The sequence below is a fragment of the Oncorhynchus mykiss genome, chromosome 14 (genome assembly GCF_013265735.2).
Source record: "Oncorhynchus mykiss isolate Arlee chromosome 14, USDA_OmykA_1.1, whole genome shotgun sequence".
NCBI classification, from domain to species: Eukaryota; Metazoa; Chordata; class Actinopteri; order Salmoniformes; family Salmonidae; genus Oncorhynchus; species Oncorhynchus mykiss.
In genome coordinates this window covers 21,265,852-21,283,411 of record NC_048578.1, presented here as the reverse complement: position 1 = coordinate 21,283,411, position 17,560 = coordinate 21,265,852, and the positions used below count along the sequence as shown (strand labels likewise).

The following is a 17,560-nucleotide window of genomic DNA, read 5'->3' as shown; positions in this document are numbered from 1 at the left end:
ATGTATATTAAAGGAAAAGATCGATGAATGTGATGACAATGAGTTCATTGGCGGTGAGTAATGTGAATGCTGATGCTAAAATGGAGTCTAAAAGGTGTGTAAGCACTATATACTTCAACAAATAGGTGCGTAAACATCCTATGTGTGTTTACCCTCCTATTCATCCCTGGTTGTATTATTTTACTCCACTCCCTCTCTCATCCTCCCACCAACCCCCAGCCCTTAGCGCTCTTCCCAAGGTCAAAGTTTAGCACATCGTAATGGCGTCGTTACCTCCCTCAGAGATTTACGCTAGTTTAAGGGTGGGCCCTCAAATCCCCACTGTCATGTTGTGGATTTGTATGAATATGTGTCAGTCCTCTCTCACCGTGTGGTTTAAAAGGATGGATTTCTACATAGAACCCCTCCCCCTTCAGAGCGGGAACAACAGGCACCCTCAGAACAAGTATACAGCTAAATCAACTCTCGTTTTGGGCAAACAAATAGAATAAAAAATCTATCAATCTCCCCACCAAAACCCCCAACAATCCACCCTCGTATCAACATGATCTATCTGTGTTTATCTTTCTGTCTGGCGTTCCCATCATCACCAAGGCTTTTGTTTTCACAACCCGGCATTATCTTATGTTCCCATCATCACCGAGGCTTTTGTTTCCACAACCCGGCATTATCTGGTGTTCCCATCATCACCAAGGCTTTTGTTTCCACAACCCGGCATTATCTGGTGTTCCCATCATCACCAAGGCTTTTGTTTCCACAACCCGGCATTATCTGGCGTTCCCATCATCACCAAGGCTTTTGTTTCCACAACCCGGCATTATCTGGCGTTCCATCATCCAAGAGGTTTTTGTTTCCTCAACCCGGCATGATCTGGCGTTCCCATCATCACCAAGGTTTTTGTTTCCACAACCCGGCATTATCTGGCGTTCCCATCATCCAAGAGGTTTTTGTTTCCACAACCCGGCATTATCTGGCATTCCCATCATCACCGAGGCTTTTGTTTCCACAACCCGGCATTATCTGGCATTCCCATCATCACCGAGGCTTTTGTTTCCACAACCCGGCATTATCTGGCATTCCCATCATCACCGAGGCTTTTGTTTCCACAACCCGGCATTATCTGGCATTCCCATCATCACCGAGGCTTTTGTTTCCACAACCCGGCATTATCTGGCATTCCCATCATCACCGAGGCTTTTGTTTCCACAACCCGGCATTTTGTTCCTGTATTTGTTTGGTGATCCATCAGTCTATTTACTTTATCACTCTGCCAAACCATCCATTTACACTCCCATCTGTCTGTCAAACTATATCTTAGCATCAATTTGTCTAACTATCTCTCTGTCTACTGATTCTCGCTGTTAATCAAAGCGGTGCTGCGGGCTTAGCTCTCCTTCTGCAGGCCTCAGAATTAGACCCTTGTTTAAGCGGCTCCAGCAGGAGCAAGAGTGTCTGCAGCAATTAGGCTCCTCCGCACTCCCTGTTATCCTCTCTGCCTGCTTACATACATACATGCATTCAGGTCACACATATAATTACAGGCAATTCACAGATATTTCTGTGGTGACATTTGGTTGAATTGGATGGTGAGGGATTCTAGGTAATGGAGACAGTGTTGTGTTTTTTTCGCCAAGGGGAGAGATGCTCCCATTTCTCTAAGTGTTTTGATTGATGTTGGCCTATGGTATCATGGAATGATATGTTATGGTTAAAGGTGTGTTTTTGGCCGCAGCCACTTTACCACACGGGTACAGATGACAAGCGGTGGCGAGGCAGAGACAAGCCGAGCTGTGCTGTGCTGAACCAGGTCAGTTTACTGGCTCGTGGTTGAGCTCGGCCCAGCTCTGTTCTCACTGGAGCAGTTAGGGCCCCGATGCCCACCCTGGCCTCCTGCCGAGCCCCCAATCAGTCTTGGAGCATCAGCGATGGTCCCCCTCGGGCAGCCCTGTGTCGGGTCCTGATGGATTGATTACCTGCTGTCCTGGAAAAGGCCCTAGCTGCCCCAGACCCCATCTGTGTCCATTGCTGACTCCAAACCCAGATTGCCCCCCGGCTGCAGGCTCAGGCTGCTAATGACCCCCCCCCCCCCCAAAGGCCCACTGTCCATACTAGCATCCCCACAGCATTATATACCCCAACCCAACGCTAGCCTTTTGTCAATACGGACAGCTAGCCTAGTGGTGAATCTCAAACATGCATTGAGAAGGCACACTGACCATTTGAGGAGTGGATGCACAGTTGAAGTTTTTTTTTCTTGAAGACTGCTTCCTGAAATCTAGTACTGAGAAGATGATCATGAATGAGAGTTTGCCGCTGGCGCTTGATCGATTGCAAGAACGTTTTCATCTTTCTGCTTTTTGGTGCGTTTGTGTGTTGCCTCGACGGGTCCGAAGAATGCCAGGAAGCATTGTTCTGTGGCTAAATAAATCACCTCCAGTCCAGATATCAGAAGGGATCTCTGAATGTGAGATGGCGCAATGAGAGATCATAAGTACCAGCTGCCTGTCAAGCTTGTTGTTTTCAATCAAAAATAGAGGACAGAGCACAAGCTAGGCTGCAGAGGAAGGCGTTTGGACTTTTCTTTTGAGATTGACACACACACACACATTCACACACAGCTTTTATCTCTTTTCCCGTCTTACTGTTTGTCCCTGGTACAAACCTGTCAAGGCCGTCCCGCTGAGGAGATAAACTAGTACCCTTTCTTTCCTCTAAAAATAAGCATTTGTTTATGGACACGTGTAGTGATTTCCAGCTCTCCTGCGCCGTATTGTGTGCCGAGCTGTCAAGAGACATTACTCTCAGCCCCTACTCCCCTTTCAGCCACAGCGAGCAGGGGAGAGAGAGAACGAGGGAGAGGGGGCAGCGGACAATGGAGGAGTGTGGGGTGAGGAGTGAGTGGGGAGTGGAGCGGTACAGTAGTGGGCAAAGGAAAAAGCAAGGCCTGTAGCAAAATGAGTTAAGATGCTGCATCTTTTCAAATAAGGGGCTAAAGGGCCCGGCCGGTCAGTACTTTAATGCAGTCCTTAAGGTAGATTTGTGAGAGAGGGGCAGTTGGGGTTGGGAGAGAGAATAGGTTGTATTGAGTATCTGGGTCATTCATCAGTGTGTGTGCGGCGAGCAACGTGCTACATCACAGACGACCCAGTGCGTGATTGAAATCTACGAAACGGACATGAGAGAGACAAGCAAAGATTAGCTCCATCCAGGTCCCTGATGACTCGCATCAGTCGGAGAGAGAGAGATGGGGAGAAAGTGAGTGAGAGAGAAAAATAACGAAAAAAGAGAGAGAGAGAGAGAACTGGAGAGTGGGGAGAATTTCAGCATCTTGCCTCAGCATGTTTATCCACGACCGTAGTTTGTGTTTCTTTTCTCACGTCACTCTGATCCCTTCTTCCGTCTGATGCAGACCATGTGAAGAACACACACACATACCGCACACACACCCACCCCTCAAATCTCCTGACGCCCCGTATGCTCATTTAACTGACATTACTTAAGACCAAAGGTCTTGTTCAAAAGCCTTGTTCACCAAATACCAGACTTGAGACATTGCCTTACATGACATCCTTCGAACAATTAAATGCTGTGTGAATAAAACAAGCTTTGAGTGAGCTCTAGCTGTTTGTTGAGTTAGAGTTAGGAAATAGATAGCAATGTTCAGAGGGAGTTTACGTAAATCAATGCAACTTGGACGGTATATGACAGTGTTATATTTGTTACACAATCCAAATGCTATTTTATTGATAATGCGTCCCTCCACGTCTGTCAATCTACTGTATTTTCTTAGACGCTGTCACGCAGCTAATGAATGTATGCCTTTAACAGAAGCCGATCAGACAAATGTAAAGTCATGCAGGAGGCTGCTCCTAGTAATCCCCTAATCTTCCTAAATGTAAAGTCATGCAGGAGGCTGCTCCTAGTAATCCCCTAATCTTCCTAATTGTAAAGTCATGCAGGAGGCTGCTCCTAGTAATCCCCTAATCTTCCTAAATGTAAAGTCATGCAGGAGGTTGCTCCTAGTAATCCCCTAAACCTCCTAAATGTAAAGTCATGCAGGAGGTTGCTTTTAGTAATCCCCTAATCTTCCTAAATATAAAGTCATGCAGGAGGTTGCCCCTAGTAATCCCCTAAACCTCCTAAATGTAAAGTCATGCAGGAGGTTGCTCCTAGTAATTCCCTAAACCTCCTAAATGTAAAGTCATGCAGGAGGCTGCTCCTAGTAATCCCCTAAACCTCCTAAATTAAGTCTGTGTTGTAGACTATACATTTCAACTGCAACTGATAGATCACCTAAAGACTGATTTTAATGGGTCACAGTCTGGCCATGTTATTTTGACCTCCATCCCTCCACTCCTCCCCCTCTTCCACTCTCCTTCTCCCCTTTCTCTCTTCCTCCTTCTCCCCCTCTCTCTTTCTCTCTCACCCGCTTTCTCTCCAGCTTTCCCCCATCCCCTCCTCCAAAACTGAAGTTACCCTTCAGTTGGATTCCAGTTTTTCCACATCCCCAAAAAATGATCTTACCTTTGAAAGAGCCTCTGTTGTGGTGCAAACCGTAGTTTTGCTCCTGAAACCCTGTAAGTGAAAGCCAAATAAATAGCTGTTCTCCCCCCTGCATCCCATTTATATATCTTGTTTGTGGTGTTTCTGGGAGCTCCATTACTCTGCAGCCACCAGCCCTGGGTGAGGCGAGGGAGAAGATTTGAGGGCCAATAGTATGTGGACACCTGCTCGTCAAAAATCTCATTCCCAAATCATGGGCATTAATATGGAGTTGGTCCCTCCTTTGCTGCTATAACAGCCTCTACTCTTGAGGGGAAGGCTTTACAATAGATGTTGGAACATTGTGGCAGGGACTTGCATCCATTCAGCCGCAAGAGCCTTCGGGCACTGATGTAGGGTGATTCGGCCTGGCTCGCAGTCGGTGTTCCAATTCATCCCAAAGGTGTTCGATGGGGAGGAGGTCAGGGCTCTGTACAGGCTAGTTAATTTATTCCACACCGATCTTGACAAACCCTTTCTGTATGGACCAGGCTTTGTGAATGGAGGTATTGTCGTGCTGAATCAGGAAAGGGCCTTCCCCAAACTGTTGCCACAAAGTTGGAAGCACAGAATCATCTAGAATGTCATTGTATACTATAGCATTAAGATTTCCCTTCACTGGAACTAAGAGGCCTAGCCCGAACCATGAAAAACAGCCCCAGACCATTATTCCTCCTCCACCAAACTTTACAGTTGGCACTATGCATTGGGGCAGGTAGCATTTTCCACCCAGATTTGTCCGTCGGACTGCCAGAAGGTGAAGCGTGATTCATTACTCCAGACAACGCTTTTCCACCACTCCAGAGTCCAATGGCGGTGAACTTTACATCACTCCAACCGACGTTTGGCATTGCACATGGTGATCTTAGGCTTGTGTGCTGCTGCTCAGCAACGGAAACCCATTTAATGAAGCTCCCAATGAACAGTTATTGTGCTGACATAGCTTCCAAAGGCAGTTTGGAACTCTGTAGTGAGGGTTCCAACCGAGGTCAGAAGATTTTTACACGCTTCGCACTTCAGCACTCGGCAGTCCCATTCTGTGAGCTTGTGAGCCGAATCCACTAATTTGAAGGGGTGTCCACATACTCTTGTAGAAGCAGCAGTGGGGAGCCTAACTCTCAGAGAACTGGGAGTAAACACTGTGTGTTGACATGTGGCACAGAAAATATTTAATTACCCCTTATTGCTTGTGTCTTATTGAAATGTAAAGTATTGTGTTTGGGTGGGTTTTGGGGGGTGGTAGTGTGTATGGGGATGCGTGCACTTGTGTGTCAACAAATAATTTGAGTAAGGATTCAGTATGCAGAAAAACCCTATTCAATCACAATCCAGAAGAAACAGAACCTAGGCCTGGTCTGCTGTGTATGTTTTCTCATCCTAAGAGAAGGATGGTGATTATGTTTACCTTATCCACTGTTTTCTTAACCCTGATGGATACGAACAGTGTGTCTTTGTAGTTGTCCCAAACCTTGGCTATCCCAGATGGTAATGAACTTTAACATTCATCATCCTGAATCGTCTTTCTGTTTATAGGGATCCCTGGAAGGTCTTACTGGGAAGGCTTTGATAGATGACTGACAGGCTTTCCCTTAGCGTTCAGATCACAGGCCCCGCTGATGATGTAATTCTGTGTAATTAGTAAAAGATGACAGTAACACAAAACCCATTATGGGTTTTAATCTCTTTTGGAGGGAACGCACCAGAGATGCGGGAGCTCCCCTATCACTCCATCACAACATGAAATGGCATTTTCTCAGCACGCCTTTCAGCCAATCAGACGAGAGCTGTGCGTGTGCGTGCGTGCGGTTAGACTGTTTAGTCATGTTGGCATCCTAACTTCGTATTACCCTTTGCTTATAGACGCTGTCTCCCTGTGGCGTGGATCATTGTGATACACCCCTTAGAGTGTGTGTGATGTGTACGTCACTCTTTACCCATGCCCCTTGGTGCGCTGCTTTACCACTTGAGAAACAATGCCAGTCATTTGCATTTAATTAAGTTCTGTGAGAGCTAGACAAGTCCCCACTGTAACCAGGAATGCTGTTCTTCTTTTGTCAATTCCTCCTTTCTCCTTCTCTTGTGCTTCTGTGTCTTCACTAACTGAAAGATGTCGCCTCGGGGAGAAGCAGGTAAAGGAAGCCATCAAAACCAGAAGACAGAAATACCATTGAAGTTGTCTGATGTGTGGTTGTCCTTGTATAGTGTGTGTGTCTATGGGTGTTGGATAAGTGTTTTAATTTCTGTGTAGAGAATAGCTGTAATGGCCACTGTTTGTGCAGTTGTTGTCACTAGATTGATGTGGGGAGGGAAGATGGGCGTTTATACCTGATGATGCGAACTGGAAGGGTTTTATACCTGAAGATGCGAACTGGAAGGGTTTTAGAATTGATGATGAAAACTTGAGGGGTTTTAGAACTGATGATGTGAACTGGGAGGGTTTTATACCTGACGATGCGAACTGGAGGGGTTTTAGAATTGATGATGCAAACTGGAGGGTTTTTAGAACTGATGATGTGAACTGGAAGGGTTTTATACCTGCCGATGCGAACTGGAGGGGTTTTAGAATTGATGATGCAAACTGGAGGGGTTTTAGAGCTGATGATGTGAACTGGGAGGGTTTTATACCTGACGATGCAAACTGGAGGGGTTTTAGAATTGATGATGTGAACTGGGAGGGTTTTATACCTGACGATGCAAACTGGAGGGGTTTTAGAATTGATGATGCAAACTGGAGGAGTTTTAGAACTGATGATGCGAACTGGAGGAGTTTTTAGACCGGACGATAAGAACTGGAAAGGCTATTGAGAAGCAAATGGTTCCACTCTGAGGTATCCTCATAGGGGATATGGTTCCACTCTAAAGTATCCTCCAAGGGGAGATGGTTCCACTCGGAGGTATCCTCATAGGGGTTATGGTTCCACTCTGAGGTATCCTCCAAGGGGATATGGTTCCACTCTGAGGTATCCTCCAAGGGGAGATGGTTCCACTCTGAGGTATCCTCCAAGGGGAGATGGTTCCACTCTGAGGTATCCTCCAAGGGGAGATGGTTCCACTCTGAGGTATCCTCCAAGGGGAGATGGTTCCACTCTGAGGTATCCTCCAAGGGGAGATGGTTCCACTCTGAGGTATCCTCCAAGGGGAGATGGTTCCACTCTGAGGTATCCTCCAAGGGGAGATGCATTTGAATTTACTGCGCACTTTTTTTTCTTCCCTTTTCTTATTTTTATTTCACCTTTATTTAACCAGGTAGGCTAGTTGAGAACACGCTCTCATTTACAACTGCAACCTGGCCAAGATAAAGCATAGCAGTGTGAACAGACAACAACACAGAGTTACACATGGAGTAAACAATAAACAAGTCAATAACATAGTAGAGAAAAAAAAGAGTCTATATACATTGTGTGCAAAAGGCATGAGGATGTAGGCGAATAATTACAATTTTGCAGATTAACACTGGAGTGATAAATTATCAGATGGTCATGTGCAGGTAGAGATACTGGTGTGCAAAAGAGCAGAAAAGTAAATGAATAAAAACAGTATGGGGATGAGGTAGGTAAATTGGGTGGGCTATTTACTGATGGACTATGTACAGCTGCAGCGATCGGTTAGCTGCTCAGATAGCAGATGTTTAAAGTTGGTGAGGGAGAGGGTTTTTAGAACTGATGATGTGAACTGGAAGGGTTTTATACCTGCCGATGCGAACTGGAGGGGTTTTAGAATTGATGATGCAAACTGGAGGGGTTTTAGAGCTGATGATGTGAACTGGGAGGGTTTTATACCTGACGATGCAAACTGGAGGGGTTTTAGAATTGATGATGTGAACTGGGAGGGTTTTATACCTGACGATGCAAACTGGAGGGGTTTTAGAATTGATGATGCAAACTGGAGGAGTTTTAGAACTGATGATGCGAACTGGAGGAGTTTTTAGACCGGACGATAAGAACTGGAAAGGCTATTGAGAAGCAAATGGTTCCACTCTGAGGTATCCTCATAGGGGATATGGTTCCACTCTAAAGTATCCTCCAAGGGGAGATGGTTCCACTCGGAGGTATCCTCATAGGGGTTATGGTTCCACTCTGAGGTATCCTCCAAGGGGATATGGTTCCACTCTGAGGTATCCTCCAAGGGGAGATGGTTCCACTCTGAGGTATCCTCCAAGGGGAGATGGTTCCACTCTGAGGTATCCTCCAAGGGGAGATGGTTCCACTCTGAGGTATCCTCCAAGGGGAGATGGTTCCACTCTGAGGTATCCTCCAAGGGGAGATGGTTCCACTCTGAGGTATCCTCCAAGGGGAGATGGTTCCACTCTGAGGTATCCTCCAAGGGGAGATGGTTCCACTCTGAGGTATCCTCCAAGGGGAGATGGTTCCACTCTGAGGTATCCTCCAAGGGGAGATGGTTCCACTCTGAGGTATCCTCCAAGGGGAGATGGTTCCACTCTGAGGTATCCTCCAAGGGGAGATGGTTCCACTCTGAGGTATCCTCCAAGGGGAGATGGTTCCACTCTGAGGTATCCTCCAAGGGGAGATGGTTCCACTCTGAGGTATCCTCCAAGGGGAGATGGTTCCACTCTGAGGTATCCTCCAAGGGGAGATGGTTCCACTCTGAGGTATCCTCCAAGGGGAGATGGTTCCACTCTGAGGTATCCTCCAAGGGGAGATGGTTCCACTCTGAGGTATCCTCCAAGGGGAGATGGTTCCACTCTGAGGTATCCTCCAAGGGGAGATGGTTCCACTCTGAGGTATCCTCCAAGGGGAGATGGTTCCACTCTGAGGTATCCTCCAAGGGGAGATGCATTTGAATTTACTGCGCACTTTTTTTTCTTCCCTTTTCTTATTTTTATTTCACCTTTATTTAACCAGGTAGGCTAGTTGAGAACACGCTCTCATTTACAACTGCAACCTGGCCAAGATAAAGCATAGCAGTGTGAACAGACAACAACACAGAGTTACACATGGAGTAAACAATAAACAAGTCAATAACATAGTAGAGAAAAAAAAGAGTCTATATACATTGTGTGCAAAAGGCATGAGGATGTAGGCGAATAATTACAATTTTGCAGATTAACACTGGAGTGATAAATTATCAGATGGTCATGTGCAGGTAGAGATACTGGTGTGCAAAAGAGCAGAAAAGTAAATGAATAAAAACAGTATGGGGATGAGGTAGGTAAATTGGGTGGGCTATTTACTGATGGACTATGTACAGCTGCAGCGATCGGTTAGCTGCTCAGATAGCAGATGTTTAAAGTTGGTGAGGGAGAGGGTTTTTAGAACTGATGATGTGAACTGGAAGGGTTTTATACCTGCCGATGCGAACTGGAGGGGTTTTAGAATTGATGATGCAAACTGGAGGGGTTTTAGAGCTGATGATGTGAACTGGGAGGGTTTTATACCTGACGATGCAAACTGGAGGGGTTTTAGAATTGATGATGTGAACTGGGAGGGTTTTATACCTGACGATGCAAACTGGAGGGGTTTTAGAATTGATGATGCAAACTGGAGGAGTTTTAGAACTGATGATGCGAACTGGAGGAGTTTTTAGACCGGACGATAAGAACTGGAAAGGCTATTGAGAAGCAAATGGTTCCACTCTGAGGTATCCTCATAGGGGATATGGTTCCACTCTAAAGTATCCTCCAAGGGGAGATGGTTCCACTCGGAGGTATCCTCATAGGGGTTATGGTTCCACTCTGAGGTATCCTCCAAGGGGATATGGTTCCACTCTGAGGTATCCTCCAAGGGGAGATGGTTCCACTCTGAGGTATCCTCCAAGGGGAGATGGTTCCACTCTGAGGTATCCTCCAAGGGGAGATGGTTCCACTCTGAGGTATCCTCCAAGGGGAGATGGTTCCACTCTGAGGTATCCTCCAAGGGGAGATGGTTCCACTCTGAGGTATCCTCCAAGGGGAGATGGTTCCACTCTGAGGTATCCTCCAAGGGGAGATGGTTCCACTCTGAGGTATCCTCCAAGGGGAGATGGTTCCACTCTGAGGTATCCTCCAAGGGGAGATGGTTCCACTCTGAGGTATCCTCCAAGGGGAGATGGTTCCACTCTGAGGTATCCTCCAAGGGGAGATGGTTCCACTCTGAGGTATCCTCCAAGGGGAGATGGTTCCACTCTGAGGTATCCTCCAAGGGGAGATGGTTCCACTCTGAGGTATCCTCCAAGGGGAGATGGTTCCACTCTGAGGTATCCTCCAAGGGGAGATGGTTCCACTCTGAGGTATCCTCCAAGGGGAGATGGTTCCACTCTGAGGTATCCTCCAAGGGGAGATGGTTCCACTCTGAGGTATCCTCCAAGGGGAGATGGTTCCACTCTGAGGTATCCTCCAAGGGGAGATGGTTCCACTCTGAGGTATCCTCCAAGGGGAGATGGTTCCACTCTGAGGTATCCTCCAAGGGGAGATGGTTCCACTCTGAGGTATCCTCCAAGGGGAGATGGTTCCACTCTGAGGTATCCTCCAAGGGGAGATGGTTCCACTCTGAGGTATCCTCCAAGGGGAGATGCATTTGAATTTACTGCGCACTTTTTTTTCTTCCCTTTTCTTATTTTTATTTCACCTTTATTTAACCAGGTAGGCTAGTTGAGAACACGCTCTCATTTACAACTGCAACCTGGCCAAGATAAAGCATAGCAGTGTGAACAGACAACAACACAGAGTTACACATGGAGTAAACAATAAACAAGTCAATAACATAGTAGAGAAAAAAAAGAGTCTATATACATTGTGTGCAAAAGGCATGAGGATGTAGGCGAATAATTACAATTTTGCAGATTAACACTGGAGTGATAAATTATCAGATGGTCATGTGCAGGTAGAGATACTGGTGTGCAAAAGAGCAGAAAAGTAAATGAATAAAAACAGTATGGGGATGAGGTAGGTAAATTGGGTGGGCTATTTACTGATGGACTATGTACAGCTGCAGCGATCGGTTAGCTGCTCAGATAGCAGATGTTTAAAGTTGGTGAGGGAGATAAGTCTCCAACTTCAGCGATTTTTGCAATTCGTTCCAGTCACAGGCAGCAGAGAACTGGAACGAAAGGCGGCCAAATGAGGTGTTGGCTTTAGGGATGATCAGTGAGATACACCTGCTGGAGCGCGTGCTACGGGTAGGTGTTGCCATCGTGACCAGTGAACTGAGATGAGGCGGAGCTTTACCTAGCATGGACTTGTAAATGACCTGGAGCCAGTGGGTCTGGCTACGAATATGTAGCGAGGGCCAGCCGACTAGAGCATACAGGTCGCAGTGGTGGGTGGTATGAGGTGCTTTAGTAACAAAACGGATGGCACTGTGATAAACTGCATCCAGTTTGCTGAGCAGAGTATTGGAAGCTATTTTGTAGATGACATCGCCGAAGTCGAGGATCGGTAGGATAGTCAGTTTTACTAGGGTAAGTTTGGCGGCGTGAGTGAAGGAAGTACAAGCTTCCCCATACCTTTAACAATAGGCTTGATGCAATTACCCATGTTAACTGTTGTGCGGTCTCCTGAATGAAAAGGCAATCTTTTCTGGTAATGGTTTACATTTTTTGTTTTAATTTCTGCACTCAATGGCTGGCAAACAATGCACCAAATCATTTTAAGATGTTTGATTCTCTTGAAGATGTTTTGTGTCTCGTTATGACGACCTTAGAACAGTCATTGGCATTCAACTTGCGGTGATGGTTTTGAACCATTTCCAATTTCCACCTTCTACAATCAGTGGCTTGTTCTTCACTCTAATGAACAAGTTCAAGAAGATGTTCAAGTCTCTTCATGTCGACCAATTTAACTTGTGCATTTCCAATGTCAACCTTCCTCACACAATGGCCGGTTGTTTGCAGTACCGAACAAGTTCAAGAACATCTTTTAGTCTTTAGCACATAATGTATAACTTAAAATCTTCAAAGCAATTCCAAACCGAAGACGAAAATAATTTCCTGGAAGTGGTGAAATGTTTGTTTTTTCTTGCTCCATCCTCCTCTTCATCTCTTGGCCATGCCCAGTCCCTCTCCATTTTGTCTTTCATCTCTCCTCTCTCCTCCTCCTCTTCTCCCTCCCACGTCTGGTAATAGATACAGTCAATTCTGACCCCAGTATTAAAGGGAGGAGAACTGTATTCTCCAAGCACTGCTGTTCTGATGGGCTCAACGTTAAAGGCGAGCTATCGCCCCGAAATGAGGTCACATTGATTGGAATTGCAAATTGCAAAGGCGAGAAATCGGACATGGAGGTTTTCAGGATTTTATAAAAGTTCTTCCTTGGTCTCCCGTTTTATTTGTTTTTTTTAACATTGGTGGTGGTTTGCGTGGAACATTTGGCGCCTGCGAAAGGAGTTTGAGCTTGCCCCTCAGGCACGTTGAAACCCTTGGAAGCGTTTTTGAAGATGGAATGGATGAAAGAGAGGGTGATTGAGGATTGTCACTCAGATGTTCTTTGCAATACGGAGCATGCCAAATTCAGAAGGTCGCAGGCTGTAACTTTCACCAACTCAATGCAACAAGAAGCATATAGCACAACTCTCACTTTCCATGCATATACAGTCTATCTCTCTGGATTTCTCTGTCTCGCTCTCTACCTCTCTCTCTCTCTCTCTCTCTCTCTCTCTCGCTTGCTCTCTTTCTATCTCTCTCTCGCTCTCTCGCTTGCTCTCTTTTCTATCTCTCTCTCTCTCTCGCTTGCTCTCTCTTTCTATCTCTCGCTCGCTCTCTATTTCTCGCTTGCTCTCTTTTCTATCTCTCTCTCTCTCTCACTTGCTCTCTTCTATCTCTCGCTCTCTCTCTCTCTCTCGCTTGCTCTCTTTTCTATCTCTCTCTCTCTCACTTGCTCTCTCTTTCTATCTCTCTCTCTCTCTCGCTTGCTCTCTTTTCTATCTCTCTCTCTCTCGCATGCTCTCTCTTTCTATCTCCCTCTCTCTCTCGCTTGCTCTCTTTTCTATCTCTCTCTCTCTCGCATGCTCTCTCTTTCTATCTCCCTCTCTCTCTCGCTTGCTCTCTTTTCTATCTCTCTCTCTCTCGCATGCTCTCTTTCTATCTCCCTCTCTCTCTCGCTTGCTCTCTTTTCTATCTCTAGGTTCCTAACTCTCTTTTTTATATCTGCTTTGCTTTCTTTCTCTCCCTCTCTTTCTCTTTTTTACTCTGTCCCGATCTCTTACCCCTCACAACTCTCTCTCCTCCATCCTTCTCCCCCCTCTCCTCCTGTGCACCATCTGCATGTTCTCCCTCCATCTGAGGCGTCTGTTGGGAATCCTGGTGGTGGAGACATATGCACACCGCCGCCGTCACAATCACTCTTAGCTCATTACCTGACGTGATGGATGGAGCCGGCGCCATTAAACAACGCCCAGCCCGGGACGCCTGGCACCCCACAGCTGGCACTGAGTAATGGGCACCACCATGGCAGCGCCAGATTTGGAGACCGCCAGGGGAGGCTCGTGTGGGCGTAGCTAGCTACCTTGTTTCCGTGGATACCTCGCTTCCTGGCCATCCAGTGCCGCCCAACCCACCTGCCACCTTGCATGGCGGGGCCGGTGCCATGAGTAGCCATGGGCAGCCATAGTTGGCCTTTTGGAGGGGAGGAGGTGTTTGTATAACTCTATTATGGAGAGGTGAGAGTGGGCCGACGCAGCCTACCCAAAGTGTTCCCAGCTGGTTGGCTCACAGGGGCAGCCGGAGTGAAACCTCTTACGGAAATATTGGAAGACTGAAATGAACAACAACGCACCTCATCATGCCTGTCTGAAACTAACCAAAGGAAACCACCTCTCTCTCTCGCTCTCTCCCCTGCTCACTCTCTCGCTCTCTCTCCGTCTCCCCTGCTCGCTTTCTCTCTGTCTCCCCTGCTTGCTCGCTCTCTCCCTCTCCCCTGCTCTATCACTATCCCTCTCTCTCTACTGCTCACTCACTCTCTCTAGCTCTCTCTGTCTCCCCTGCTCACTGACTCTCTAGCTCTCTCTCCTGCTCACTCGCTCTATATCTCTCTCTCCTGCTCACTCGCTCTATATCTCTCTCTCCTGCTCACTCACTCTATATCTCTCTCTCCTGCTCACTCGCACTCTCTCTTCCTCTCAACTACTTACTCTCTCCCTCTCCACTGCTCACTCGCTCTCTCCCTCTGCCCTGCTCACTCTCTCTCTCCCTCTCCCCTGCTCTCTCTCTCTCTCCTTCTCCACTGCTCACTCGCTCTCTGCCCTGCTCTCACTCTCTCTCTACCTCTCCCCTGCTCTCTCGCTCTCTCTCCCTCTCCACTGCTCACTCGCTCTCTCCCTCTCCCCTGCTCACTTGCACTCTCTCTCTCTCAATTAAATTTCAATTCAACTTAAGGGCTTTATTGGCATGGAAAACATATGTTTACATTGCCAAAGCAAGTGAAAAAGATAATAAACAAAAGTGAAATAAACAATAAAATGAAATAAAATAATCTCTCCCATGCTCACTCGTGCTCTCTCGATCTCTCGCGCTTTCCCTCTCTCTCCCCTGCTCACTCACTCTCTCTCTCTCTCCCCTGCTCACTCAGTCACTCATTCTCACTCGCTCTCCCCTTCTCACTAACTCTCTCTCTCTCTCTCTCTCCCCTACTCACTCCTTCTCTCTCAATTCAATTCGAAGGGCTTTATTGGCATTGGAAACATATGTTTACATTGCCAAAGCAAGTGAAGCAAGATAAGTGAAACAATATAAAATGAACAGTAAACATTACACTCACATAAGTTCCAATGGAATAGAGACATTTCAAATGTTATATTATGTCTATATACAGTGTTGTAACGATGTGCAAATAGTTAAAGTACAAAGGGACAATAAATAAACATAAATATGGGTTATATTTATAATGGTGTTTGTTCTTCTCTGGTTGCCCTTTTCTTGTGACAACAGGTCACAAATAATGCTTCTGTGATGGCACACTGTGGTATTTCACCCCAAATATATGGGAGTGTATCAAAATTGGATTAGTTTTTTAATTATTTGTGCCTCTGTTTAATCTGAGGGAAATATGTGTATCTAATATGGTCATACATTTGGCAGGGGGTTAGGAAGTACAGCACAGTTTCCACCTCATTTTGTGGGTACTTTGCAGATAGCCTGTCTTCTCTTGAGAGCCAGGTCTGCCTACGGCGGCCTCTCTTAATAGCAAGGCTATGCTCAGTCTGTACATAGTCAAAACTTTCCTTAATTGACTGGGTCAGTCATAGTGGTCAGGTATTCTGCCACTGTGTACTCTCTGTTTAGGGTGAAATAGCATTCTAGTTTGCTCAGTTTTTTTGGTAATTCTTTCCAATGTCAAGTAATTATCTTTTTGTTATCTCATGATTTGGTTGGGTCTTATTGTGTTGCTGTCCTGGGCCTCTGTGGGGTCTGTTTATTCTAGAGAGCCTTGGGGTCAGCTTGCTTAGGGGACTCTTCTCCAGGTTCATCTCTCTGTAGGGAATTTCTTTGTTATGGAAGGTTTTGGAATTGCTTCCTTTTAGGTGGTTGTAGAATTGAACAGCTCTTTTCTGGATTTTGATAATTAGCGGCTATCTGCCTAATTATGGTAATTCTGATCTCCTCATCTCCCCTGTTCACTCGCACTCTGTCTCTCTCTCTCTCTCCCCTGCTCACTCTGTGTGTTGTGTGCTGTGTTTGTGCTCTTCCTTGGCAGTTATTATGACACTAGACGCAAGCACCGCCACTCCAGGCCCCTCTTGTCTCTTCCCCTCCACCGTGCTGCTGTCTTCTTAATCAGCTTGGGTTCTGTTATTGATGTTTCTCTCCCTCCTCCTCTCCTACCCCTCACACCCTCTTTGTGTTACTATGACTCTAACAACACTTTCCTGTTCTCTTTTTTTCCCTCTCTCGCTCTCCATCTCCCTCTTTCTTATTTTCTGTCTCTCTCTCTTCAGACACCCGCCGCGCGGTCCTGGAAAGGTCTCGGTCGCGCCACAATGGAAACCCCCAGGCTCGATGATGGCCCGCGCCTACCAGAAGACGTTAGATAAGTGCCAAAGAGGCCTGCGAGGAGAATCTGAGGACGTCTAGTAGGAGGGATGGACCTCAGCTGCGTGGCACACACACACACACACACACACACACACACACACACTGCCAGGTCTTGAAGAAAACAAAAGGCCCCTAAAGAACCTAAGAGTAACTGAGAAAACAAGAACAGGACATCATCACACAGGATATTCAATAGTCATACTGTTGGTCTGACTGCCTTACATATTTATTATCTACTTTGTCATGGCTTTGCCTGTACATGACTGTAAAGCTTTGGTTGTCTTGGGGAGAAAAAAAACTGTACTTGGTTGCTCAAATTGTCATATAGGCTCACAGAACTTCACTATATCTGTCAGACAACCCAACCCTCCTAAAAACTGCCACACCTGTCCTCTCATCTCTGGTCATGTACTTCCGATTGGATGAGTAGGGATGTAACTAGAGAACAGACATCTCTCCAGTGAGGACTGACCTCTAGTGCATTCTGACTAACCACATCTAACAAAGCTTTGTTTCTCTATTCTGCTTTTATTCAACTGTGGCGTTAACAGTTAATTGGTGTGAACCCCTTTATTTGTGAAAGATTATTTTCCCCCGAATGAATCCGATAATATTATGCATAATATGTCTCACAACAAGGATACAGAACTGTAAATATGCATCAGTGATCTTTAGAGTATATGACTGAATTCTCCATATGTTGTGGTAGAGAAAGCATCATATTCATTGTTTTTCTCCCAGAGATGTCAAATTCCTTAGTGTACTAAACATGTTTTTTTTTAGATATTTTTGCACATGTATTGAAAATGAAAAACATATCTAATTTACATAAGTATTCACACCCCTGAGTCAATACATGTTACACCTTTGGCATCGATTACAACTGAGTCTTTCTGGGTAAGTCTCTAAGAGCTTTGCACACCTGGATTGTACAATATTTGCACGTCATTCTCAAAATAATTATTTATCTCTGTCATGTTGGTTGTTGATCATTGCTAGACAGCCATTTTCAAGTCTTGCCATACATTTTCAAGCTGATTTAAGTCAAAACTGTAAC

At 46.0% G+C, this 17,560-nt stretch overlaps 1 protein-coding gene across 7 annotated transcripts in view; it reads left to right on the top strand.

Annotated features, from left to right (window-relative positions):
* The window catches only part of diaph2 (diaphanous-related formin 2), a 693,877-nt gene extending 676,592 nt beyond the window's left edge, over positions 1-17,285 (top strand). For all 7 annotated transcript variants that reach the window (XM_036943140.1, XM_036943138.1, XM_036943139.1 and 4 more), the window contains one exon: positions 16,407-17,285. In XM_036943140.1, the coding sequence (XP_036799035.1) occupies positions 16,407-16,471 (65 nt within the window). In that variant the 3' untranslated portion in view covers positions 16,472-17,285. The remainder of the gene's footprint in view (positions 1-16,406) is intronic.
* Positions 17,286-17,560: the final 275 nt, after the last annotated feature.